A 10,571-nucleotide genomic window follows, 5' to 3' on the forward strand; every position below is an offset into this window, starting at 1 on the left:
TCGCTATCGATCCAGGTGTCCAGCATGGAGCTGGTGCAGGAGATCCATCAGCTGCTGATGGATCGGGAGGACACGTGCCACCGGACGTGCTTTTCGCTGCAGCTCGCGGGAGCGACGCTGGACAACTTTGCGGAACTGAAGAACATCGAGGGCCTGAAGGAGGGCTCGGTCATTAAGGTGGTGGAGGAACCGTATACGATGCGCGAGGCACGCATCCACGTGCGCCACGTGCGCGATCTGCTGAAATCGCTCGATCCGGCCGATGCGTACAACGGAGTGGACTGCAGTTCGCTGACCTTTCTGCACGCGATCACGCAGGGCGACATTCTGGAGAAGAAGAAGGTACGCCAGGACAGTGTCGACTGCACGCCACCCGATTTCATTATGCCCGGAGCGCAGGAGCGGCCCCTGTTGCCACTGCAGCCGGGCAGTGCGGCCGGCCGGAAGGGAGCCACTCCGCAGCCGCTGAAGGTGTTAACAACGTCGGCCTGGAATCCGCCGCCCGGCCCGCGGAAGCTGCACGGTGATCTAATGTATCTGTACGTGGTGACGATGGAGGACAAGCGGTATCACCTGTCGGCGTGTCCGCGCGGTTTCTACGTCAATCAGTCGACGGACGACACGTTCGATCCGCGGCCCGCTAGCCCCAGTCTGCTGTCGCACTCGTTGATCGATCTGTTGGCGCAGCTGTCACCCACCTTCCGGCGTTGCTTCGCGCTGATGCAGAAGAAGCGCACCCAACGGCACCCGTTCGAGCGGGTGGCCACCCCGTACCAGGTGTACACGTGGGCCGCACCGGCCCTGGAGCACACGATCGATGCGATCCGGGCCGAGGACACGTTCTCGTCGAAGCTCGGCTACGAGGAGCACATCCCGGGACAGACGCGTGACTGGAACGAGGAGCTACAGACGACGCGTGAACTCCCGCGTGCCACCCTGCCGGAGCGGTTACTGCGCGAACGGGCCATCTTCAAGGTGCACAGTGACTTTGTGACGGCGGCCACACGCGGTGCGATGGCCGTGATCGACGGGAACGTGATGGCGATCAATCCGGGCGAAGACTCCAAGATGCAGATGTTCATCTGGAACAACATTTTCTTCTCGCTCGGGTTCGACGTGCGCGATCACTACAAGGAACTGGGTGGGGATGCGGCCGCTTTCGTCGCACCGCGCAACGATCTGCACGGGGTGCGCGTGTACAGTGCGGTCGACGTGGAGGGCCTCTACACGCTCGGCACGGTCGTGATCGACTACCGGGGGTACCGCGTGACGGCGCAATCGATCATCCCGGGCATTCTGGAGCGCGAGCAGGAGCAATCGGTTGTGTACGGGTCGATCGATTTCGGCAAGACGGTCCTCTCGCACCCCAAGTACCTGGAGCTGCTGAACAGCGCGGGCAAACATCTGAAGATCCTTCCGCACTGCGTGTACAACGATCGCGAGGAATCGATCGAACTGTGCTCGTCGGTCGAGTGTAAGGGCATCATCGGCAACGACGGACGGCACTATATTCTGGATCTGCTGCGTACCTTTCCACCGGACGTGAACTTCCTGGTGCTTCCTGCACCGACCGCCGATGAGGGCGATGATGATGAGTCCGGGCTGGGGAAGGAAAGCCGAACGATGGGTTTCCCGATCGAACATCGGCACAAGCTGTGCTGCTTGCGCCAGGAGCTCTTGGAGGCGTTCGTGGAGAATCGCTATCTGATGTTTATGAAGCATGCCGCCCTGCAGCTTCAGCAGTGCGTGAAGAAGAAGCAGGAACAGAAGCAGGCGGCCGCAGCTACGAAGGGTGCTAGCGATGAAGGTGAGAAACCCGCGGCACAGGACGGTGAAGAGGGCAGCAAGAAGCTAGCAAAGCTTGCCCCGGAGGGGGCAGACTCGCTCGTGCGGGCGGCAACGACACCCGTGCAGACGGAAGATGCGAAGGCGTTGGTCGAATCGCTGATATCGAGCGAGGAGAAGAACGAAAGCAAGGAGGTGGTGAAGCGGGCCTGCGAAGCCGTCGGATCGTTGAAGGAGTACGAGTTTGACATTCGCTTCAACCCGGACGTGTACTCGCCCGGCATTCGGCACGTGGAAGCGGAAAACGGGGGGCTGCGCAAGCAGAAGCAGCTGGTGAAGGATGCCGCGGAGTTCCTGGTGAAGCACCAGATCCCTAGCTTCGTGCACGAGTGCCTCGATCACTCGTCGGCTCCGATGGACGGGGTCACACTGACCGAGTCACTGCACAGCCGGGGCATTAACGTGCGCTACCTCGGGAAGGTGGTTGATCTGCTGGCCAAGATCCGGCAGCTGGAGTATCTGCATACGATCGCCGTCTCGGAGCTGATCGTGCGCGCCTCGAAGCACATCTTTACCGTGTACATGCAGCAAACGGACATGCTGAGCATGGCGGCGGCCATTTCACACTTCCTGAACTGTTTCCTTACCGTCTCGACCGGCGGCTGGTCGGCTGCGGCCAGTGCCGGCAACGGGATCGGTCCCGGCAGTCTCGATGAAGCCGGCGGCGGTGGAGCGAAGGGCAAACAAACGCGCAAACAGACCAAACGGGCCGGTGTAGCGAAAGGACCGACTGGTGGTGCCGGTGGTAAGGCTGCGTTCCAGGCGGCGGCCAGTGACATTGGTGAGTGGCAGACGCTCACCTCGAAATCGCTGTGGGGTCAGATTCGGCAGGAGCTAAAGTCGTACTGGGACTACGATTTGACGGTGGCGGTGGCCGGCGGGGAAGCGATCGAGTCGATCGAACCGCTGATCGGTCACTTCAAGCTACAGAAGGTTAGCCTGATGCGAGCGTTCTGTCTCAAGACGGGCGTTCAGATACTGTTGCGTGAGTACAACTTCGAGCTGAAGAGTCCGGCGCGGCCCACGTTCGTCGATACGGACATCCTGAACGTGTTCCCGGTGGTGAAGCACATCAATCCGCGGGCCTCGGATGCGTACAACTTCTACACCACGGGCCAGACCAAGATCCAGCAGGGCTACTTCCAGGACGGGTACGGACTGATCAGCGAGGCACTCAATCTGTTGAACAACGTGTACGGCGCGATGCACCCGGAGAACGCCCAGTGCCTGCGGATGTTGGCCCGGTTGAGCTACATCATGGGTGACCCGCAGGAAGCCCTCGCCATCCAGCAGCGTGCGGTGCTGATGAGCGAGCGCGTCAACGGCGTCGACCATCCGTACACCATTTCCGAATATGTAAGCCATTGCTGCCCAGGGGTTTTTGTGGTCGGAAGAGAGACCTTATTTTGAGTGCGTTTTCATTTTCCATAGGCCCATCTTGCATTGTACTGCTTCGCGAACAGCCAGATCAGCACCGCACTCAAGCTGCTGTACCGTGCCCGGTACCTGGCGACGATCGTGTGCGGGGAAAACCACCCCGACATTGCCCTCATGGACGTAAGTATCCAATGACGAAAGTGATAAGGGAGCATGTCCGAGATACTAATGTTTACCCCTTTTGGTGACCAGAGCAACATCAGTCTGATTCTGCACGCGGTCGGTGAGTACGAGCTATCGTTGCGCTTCCTCGAGCACGCGCTGGCCCTCAACATTCGTTACTACGGCGAAAAGTCGCTGAAGGTCGCCGTAAGCTACCATCTGGTCGCGCGCACCCAGAGCTGCATGGGAGACTTCCGGTCGGCGCTGAACAACGAGAAGGAAACATACGCCATTTACAAGCAGCAGGTAAGAAATTGATCGTTCGCCGTCCGTTTTGGTTCCTAATTTCAACTCCCATCTCCCGTTGTGGTCCTGGCCAGCTCGGAGAGGGCCACGAGAAGACACAGGAATCGTCCGAGTGTCTGCGCCACCTCACGCAACAGGCGGTCGTGCTGCAGAAGAAGATGGTTTGCGCGAACGGCAACCTGCGCAACAGCGGTCTGCCTCCGATCCACATTCAGCCCCCGTCGATGGGCTCCGTGCTGGACATGCTGAACGCGATCAACGGTATCATTTTCGTACAAATTAGGTAAGCCACACGCGGCGTCGGTGTTTGTTGCCGTCCTACCTTCAATTTGCTCATCTCGTCCCTTTCTTACAGTTCCAAAGAAATTGCCAACTTTAAGAGCGAAATCGAAAAGCGTCAAAAGGACAGCGGAACGTCGTCGATGGCGACGGCGGCAGCGACAGGGACCGGGACGTCGCCGGCACCCGTGCAAGCCAATCAGGAGGAAGTTAATCGGATGCTGACGGAAACGATGAAGAAAACGGCCGCCGGCATACCCTTTGAGGAGCAGCGCGACGAGGACGAGAGCGTCGGCGGTGCCGCTGACGAGAAACAGGAGGAGTCAACGCCGGCGGCGGCGGCGGCAGCATCGAGCTGAAACCATCATATCCCACTGACCGCAACCGTGGCGGCCGCCGCCCGACTGGGATCGCTGCTTGGCTGCTGAACGCCTTGGCTGTCTTTCGAAATATTCTTTTGTTTTGCACCGACATTAACACGCGGCTTCGAGGCGAAGGAATCGATCACACACGATCGGCCAGAGCGATTTAAGGAGCGTGCGCGCGGCCTGGACTAGACTTGGTATTTTCTTTAATTTTTGGGCGTATTTTCGCCATGTTTGAATTTCTCATCTCATCTGCTCTGGCGCACACCCCCAGCTTAGGGTGGCCCGCGCCTTCTATTCTTTGCCGAGAGCGATCGTTAGAATGGTCTGGTGCTTGGTCTGCGGTGGAAGCATCTTTTAGAGTAGGATTTGTTTTTTTTTCTGTAAGAACAGTAGCCCGTAAGAATGGTAGAAGCGCGAAAGAGCCACCAGAAGACAAAGCGAGAGTCGATCAAATTGATTAACCGATAAGATTCAAACTGTTTCGGGCAGGAGCAGTGCGGAAGCAGTTCCTCTTTGTTTAGAGTCGTACAGAAACCAAAAAGAAAACACTGGAAAAGGTAAACCTAAAGTTCCTTCGTCGTCACGCCAACCCGCCGGTCGCGTGGACACCAACAGCGGCAGCTACACGATTCAACTCATCGATCGTGGTGCAATAAACACAGGGAGCGTGCAATGATTACTAGAAAATCGCGATCGCGTCCGATCTGATGCCCCTAGAAGCGCCTACTCTTTTAGCCCTAACCTCACCGCAAACAGTAACGCACACAGTAGTAGTCGCCTCCTTTGGTTTCAAACTGACTCACGTAAGCTCACAGCGCGCCTGCTATGATGTTGGCAGACGAATGACGCCATAACGCACCCGTGTGCGCGCGCGCACACACATAAATAGAATAGGCATGCGCCGATAGAACTACTTAGAAATATGAGCGGCACCAAACGAACGGCTAGGATCGAAATTAGCTAGGCATATCGGATTCTCGAACCACACAATACAAAAGCGCATCACAGTAGGGGCCGACGATAATGTTTTGTATTTTGTTTCGATCCTTTGAACCGTTAGTTTGTCCTTCGTTAGTTGTAGAATAGGATTTTCACGCACTGCCGCCGCCGCCGCGGGTGTTGGTTTGCGAAGCGAACAGGATGCGCACAAACTATGCCAAAACGGACTCCCCTTAAGGCGGGAGCGCGCGCGCTAGCTTTTTTGAACTGAGGACACGACGGTCCACGACGAGGCGGGGCGGGAACCTTCGTTGTTTAGATAATCATACTTCGGTGCGCATGCAAGACGAACAGAGATCGAAACGGAGGAGAAGAAAATACACATAAAACAATAAACCTTTCAAGAAGTAGAGTTCCAAAAGAAATCCATCTATTTTGTCTCGTTTCAATATGCTCCGAAATAAGAGGTTAACAGCCTTTTCCGGAAGGATACGCGTGGCGGGGCGGTTCGTTTCCCAATCGATTCCATTAAAAAAAAGGCAAAATTTGCTTCCGATCCGCAGCGCCCGAAATTCTGGCCAAAGTAACAGGGTACCAAACGCATGCGGAGGTAGCGCCACAGAAATGCTTCGGTCGCTTGAAAACGCTTCCCAAGACAGCAGGCATTTTGAAACGCTCCGTGTCCCGGGAGGCGTTTCAAAAAAAATAAAAAATATATATGCACAAACGCGTATGTTTGAAAATAATTTATTTTTGGATTTCGATTAGAAACGTTCGTTGAGAACGTAAGCGCAGATTGATTAATTACATTGTTTGTTTTCTTATAAATTTGCCGAATTTTTCTATGCACGGCCTACCAAGGTTACTACAGAACGGCACGGGTGTTCATCGGTGCGAATGACGTTGACAGCTAGTGCTGTCATCGAAGCAAGCCGTGAGCATCGCAGAGACGAGTGTGTAAACAAAAAGCGTTCGACCCATCCGAATGGGAAAACACAAATAAAGTTCGCCTAAAGTGCGGCCATTATCTGAAAATTCCGCACCCCGCCACACGCTATGCCGGTGGACATCAACCGCCTCACGGACGGGTGGCTGGAGCTGGAGAGTGACCCCGGTCTGTTCACCCTGCTGCTGGAGGACTTTGGTGTGAAGGGCGTGCAGGTGGAAGAGATCTACGATCTGCAGAAGAACCTGGAGGGCCAGGTGTACGGTTTCATCTTTCTGTTCCGCTGGATCGAGGAGCGGCGGGCACGGCGCAAGATTGTCGAAACGACCGACATCTACGTGAAGGACGAGGACGCGGTGAACAACATTTTCTTCGCCCAGCAGGTGGTCCCGAACAGTTGCGCGACCCACGCGCTGCTCTCGGTGCTGCTGAACTGTTCCGACATCGACCTCGGGACCACCGTCAGCCGGCTGAAGGTGCACACGAAGGGTATGGGACCGGAGAACAAGGGTTGGGCGATCGGCAATACGCCGGAGCTGGCCTGTGCGCACAACTCGCACGCAATGCCCCAGGCACGGCGCCGGATGGACCGTACCTCGGGCGTCAGCACTGGGCGCTTCACGGGCGAAGCGTTCCACTTTGTGTCGTTCGTGCCGATCGATGGCCACCTGTTCGAGCTGGACGGACTGAAACCGTTCCCGATGGATCACGGGCCGTGGGGCGAGCGGGAAGCGTGGACGGACAAGTTCCGGCGCGTCATGTCGGATCGGCTGGGCATCACGACCGGCGAGCAGGACATTCGCTTCAACCTGATGGCGGTCGTACCGGACCGGCGGATTGGCATCACGCACAAGCTGAAGATGCTTCGCACGAACCAAACGATCGTATCGGCCGCGCTGGAGAAGCTGCTCAAATCGGAAAAGCGTGAGTCGGCCAACGGGGCCACCTCATCGTCGTCGGCGGTGAAGAAGGAACCGGTGGCCGAGACGACGGTGGTCAAAAAGGACCCGGGATCACCCGTGAAGCTCTCGTCCGAGTACTCGGAGCTGTTGGCCATCAAGGAGAAGAAACCGACGGTGGACAACGAAGATGAATCGGCACGGCAGCAGCTCCCGACGCCTTCCCCATCGTCCACGGTGCCGATGGCGCGGGAACTGGAATCGTTCGTGTCGCTCAACAATTCGTCCGACTCGGTGGAGATCGTGGAAGAGGGAAGCAGCGCGATCAAGCCGGAACAGGACCCGCGCGATCCATCGCCACCGTCACCGCCACCATCGTTCATCGGGGCGGGCACATTCTCCCCGAAGGACCTGCTGTCGCTGCTGAAGAACCTCGAATCGGAGATTACCATCACCGAGCAGCATCTGTGCGACGAGAACGAGAAGCGGGACCGGTTCAAGCTGGACGACTGCCGGCGGACCCACAACTACGACGAGTTCATCTGCACCTTCCTCTCGATGCTGGCCCACCAGGGTGTGCTGGCCGAGCTCGTGTCCCAGGATCTCATCACGAGCCGCAAACCGAACGTTGGCGGTATACAAGCCAGCGCCAGTCGGGCCATCTCGCGCAGCTACAAAAAGGCCGCCGCCACCACAAATGGGACATCCGGCCCGAAGACACCCGGCGCGAAACGACGGCGCGGTCGGGCCAAGTGCCGCAAACGGAAGTGAAGCCGTCAGTACACGTTTTGATACCCGTAAGCTCTCGATAATAAACACCTAATGTTACACTGACTACCGTTGGCCTCGTGCGATTCGAACACGGCGCGGAACTTGGCTCCATGCGGCGCAGTGAATGTAAACAAAGAGCGGTTCACTCAATGACACTCACGTTGACAGTTGGTGTTTATGGTGGTGGGTTCAGTGCTGCATCGCAGCGATTGTGTCATCGTCGCGCGCCGGGGACTGACGGATTTTCATAACACAGGAAGGGGGGTCAATAAAATCATTCCGCGATACAGGGACCCGATTGAGTTGTGAGTGAATCGTTTGTGTGATTGTTGATCTCGTAGCGCGCGGCCCTCCCACAAGTCGCGAATCGAACGGCACATCCGTCCTGCATCGCCCTTCCACCGGTTGCCATCACAACGCCATGGTAATGTTACGATCGGTGCTATCCTCCGCCCGACGCATTCCGCTGATCAAGTTCCGCAAGGGAGGCCCCTTCCTGGACGTGGCCAGTCAGTCGACTGGCGGTGCGGCCGGTTCTTCCCCGTCCACGGCGGCCGGTGCCAGCGGAGCTGCAGCATCCGCGGTAAGTTGGTGGCGGCTGTGGCCATCGCCCCCCGCTGACCTTTCGCTCGAGCGTCCCAGCGTCGACGGAGCGATCTAGTCTTCACTGCGGAGGAAAATTCACCGCACGACCATCGGCGGGTTACATAATTGTTTACAATTGTTGCCTCCATTGTCGGTGTCGATGGTCGGCACATTTTTCCCCGCGTTTGTGTGTGTTGGCCGAGCTAATGATTCTACCCGTTCCATTTTTAGCGATCCGTGTCATCCGGAGAAGCCATCGAGGAGTGGCAGCTGCCGGCGCGCTACCGCCGAAAACCGATCGATGACGTCGAGGCAGAATGGATTAACCGCGGTGGGCCACCGGCATAAGAGCGTGGCGTCGTGTCCGCACGCGTCCGCGTCTAGTCAGTAAAAGGAACAGCTGAGAAGAGAGGATGAAAGCCCGGTGCCAGTGCCACTGGCCTAACGGGACCCCAGCGTCAACGTCTCGACCGCCCCCGGGGGGGACCAAAAGAATGTGGTAGGAAACTCGTAGGTGAACCCGTTTCTCCGTGTCGCGAAACTCCCTCTCCCAGTGCGCACTCTGGCGACGTAGTTTTGGGATGTATTTTCGGTAAAAAGCCCACCTTCCAAGGGATGCGGCCACTTTACTACACCACACGCTAAACACTAAATAAATCCTCGATGTCCGATATCAAGAATGGTGCTAAAACACGCGAGACACATACGATGAGTCTTCATTATCGATCCGATACAGTGGTGCCATTAAAGGGACACATTTTGATCCATCAAAACGCCCGGGCCTCTCCGGTGGCTTAAATAATTCCGCTTCCCCAGCCGATAAACCTGTCAATTAATCAACGGTGGTATCAATCCGCCCCGGGGCCAGTTGATACTTCAATCTTCGCGCTCCCTAAGCACCCGTGGTGTGACACATCGTGGGAGATCAGCATCGACCGGTCTGGCCGGTCTCAAACTCTTGATCTTGGCGGACTTGGGGGCCCGACTTCTTGTTAAATTAATTATATTCAATTAACTATTCATTGGCCGCGGCGCTCCGTACGCACTCCGGTGGCCCCGGCCCAGGATTCGGAACGCCTTGCAGAAGCTTTCGAAGCCCCACTCTCCCTCTCTCTCTCTGTCTCCCGCGAGCCCAAAAAGAACAAACGGTTAAATACTGAAGTCCCCGGCGGGACGCGGGTGAATTTTCAGCGGATCGAACCGACGGATAATTTATTCAACGCGTACGCGAAAGGAGAATTCCGGCGGACGTGCGTCCGCGCCCCGTCCGGCAATCGTCGGTAAAAAGCGTTAATTTTCCATTCCACCAGGGGTCATTTTGGGCGCCGGTTATGAAAATGTTCCACTGCGCGCCGCTCGCGATGCATTCCTTCGCAGGACGGACACACATATGTGTGCGTGCGATAAAGGCATTTTATTAAAATTTCCTGTCGACCACTGTCGGCTCCGGTCCGGTGACCAACACAGCGGCAGCAGCACCGCCGACCGTTTAACCCTTATTGGGCCCGGATTCGGTGCGCCACGGATTTTCCGGTCCGGACGCATGAGAGAGACAGAGAGAGAGAGCATTCGGTGCCATGTTTTCGATAATGACTTTTTGGGGCTTCCAAATTGTTTGCCCTGTCCACCCGGTCACTCGTTCCCGCCCCGTCCGGACCTTTTCGGTGACCGCCGCGCGCCACCCGTTCCCGCCGGGGCGGATCCGGTGTGTCGAACGCGTTAACACATTCGTTTAATTTTTATCGTTATTTATCGCTTTTAAGCTAGTCGACTGCACAACCGACCCAACCGAGAGTGGTCCCTAAACGGACCGGGGGGCCGTTTAAAACTTTTCCAACCAACCTCCCGCTCTTCGCGGGATACGTCACGGGTTGTTCCGCAGCGCACGGGGGTTCGTTGTGGTTCGTTTTCCCATTTTCTGCTTAACCATTTTTTGCCCTGCTGTGGCCGGGCCTCACTCGGTCGTCGGTAATAGGGTCACCTCGTCCCCATTATCCTAGGCACTCTACTGGCCCGGCCGGCCGGCCAGCTAGCGGGCGATCTTATTTATTTTAAAAGCTCCAATAAAATTCAACACCCTTTGAGAGCCGGGCG

At 56.9% G+C, this 10,571-nt stretch overlaps 3 protein-coding genes across 4 annotated transcripts; all 3 read left to right on the forward strand.

Annotated features, from left to right (window-relative positions):
• The first annotated feature begins 9 nt into the window (after positions 1–9).
• LOC131206667 (clustered mitochondria protein homolog) lies at positions 10–5,687 on the forward strand. The gene is made up of 5 exons (XM_058199328.1): positions 10–3,201; positions 3,277–3,402; positions 3,475–3,690; positions 3,765–3,973; positions 4,046–5,687. The coding sequence occupies exons 1-5, from the start codon at positions 25–27 to the stop codon at positions 4,326–4,328; spliced, it is 4,011 nt and encodes a 1,336-aa protein (XP_058055311.1). The 5' UTR covers positions 10–24; the 3' UTR covers positions 4,329–5,687.
• A 554-nt stretch (positions 5,688–6,241) lies between these two features.
• Positions 6,242–7,946, forward strand: LOC131213716 (ubiquitin carboxyl-terminal hydrolase calypso). 2 transcript variants are annotated; one of them, XM_058207841.1, is made up of 2 exons: positions 6,242–7,163; positions 7,461–7,946. In XM_058207841.1, the coding sequence occupies exons 1-2, from the start codon at positions 6,333–6,335 to the stop codon at positions 7,890–7,892; spliced, it is 1,263 nt and encodes a 420-aa protein (XP_058063824.1). In that variant the 5' UTR covers positions 6,242–6,332; the 3' UTR covers positions 7,893–7,946. The 2 variants fall into 2 exon arrangements, with proteins under 2 accessions (XP_058063824.1, XP_058063816.1); XM_058207833.1 differs by having other exon boundaries at positions 6,242–7,946.
• A 180-nt stretch (positions 7,947–8,126) lies between these two features.
• Positions 8,127–9,170, forward strand: LOC131216085 (alpha-ketoglutarate dehydrogenase component 4). The gene is made up of 2 exons (XM_058210486.1): positions 8,127–8,475; positions 8,709–9,170. The coding sequence occupies exons 1-2, from the start codon at positions 8,314–8,316 to the stop codon at positions 8,823–8,825; spliced, it is 279 nt and encodes a 92-aa protein (XP_058066469.1). The 5' UTR covers positions 8,127–8,313; the 3' UTR covers positions 8,826–9,170.
• The last annotated feature ends 1,401 nt before the right edge of the window (positions 9,171–10,571 follow it).

This window comes from Anopheles bellator, chromosome 1, assembly GCF_943735745.2.
Source record: "Anopheles bellator chromosome 1, idAnoBellAS_SP24_06.2, whole genome shotgun sequence".
Classification (NCBI taxonomy): Eukaryota; Metazoa; Arthropoda; class Insecta; order Diptera; family Culicidae; genus Anopheles; species Anopheles bellator.

What these genes read in the sequence shown, in the direction of transcription:
- LOC131206667 (XM_058199328.1), top strand. Translation starts at nt 25, where the DNA reads ATGGAGCTGGTGCAGGAGATCCATCAGCTGCTGATGGATCGGGAGGAC. An exon ending in CCGACATTGCCCTCATGGAC is followed by an intron (nt 3,403 to 3,474) that starts GTAAGTATCCAA and finishes TTTGGTGACCAG; the next exon opens with AGCAACATCAGTCTGATTCT. An exon ending in ACGCCATTTACAAGCAGCAG is followed by an intron (nt 3,691 to 3,764) that starts GTAAGAAATTGA and finishes GGTCCTGGCCAG; the next exon opens with CTCGGAGAGGGCCACGAGAA.
- LOC131213716 (XM_058207833.1), top strand. Translation starts at nt 6,333, where the DNA reads ATGCCGGTGGACATCAACCGCCTCACGGACGGGTGGCTGGAGCTGGAG.
- LOC131216085 (XM_058210486.1), top strand. Translation starts at nt 8,314, where the DNA reads ATGGTAATGTTACGATCGGTGCTATCCTCCGCCCGACGCATTCCGCTG. An exon ending in GCGGAGCTGCAGCATCCGCG is followed by an intron (nt 8,476 to 8,708) that starts GTAAGTTGGTGG and finishes TTCCATTTTTAG; the next exon opens with CGATCCGTGTCATCCGGAGA.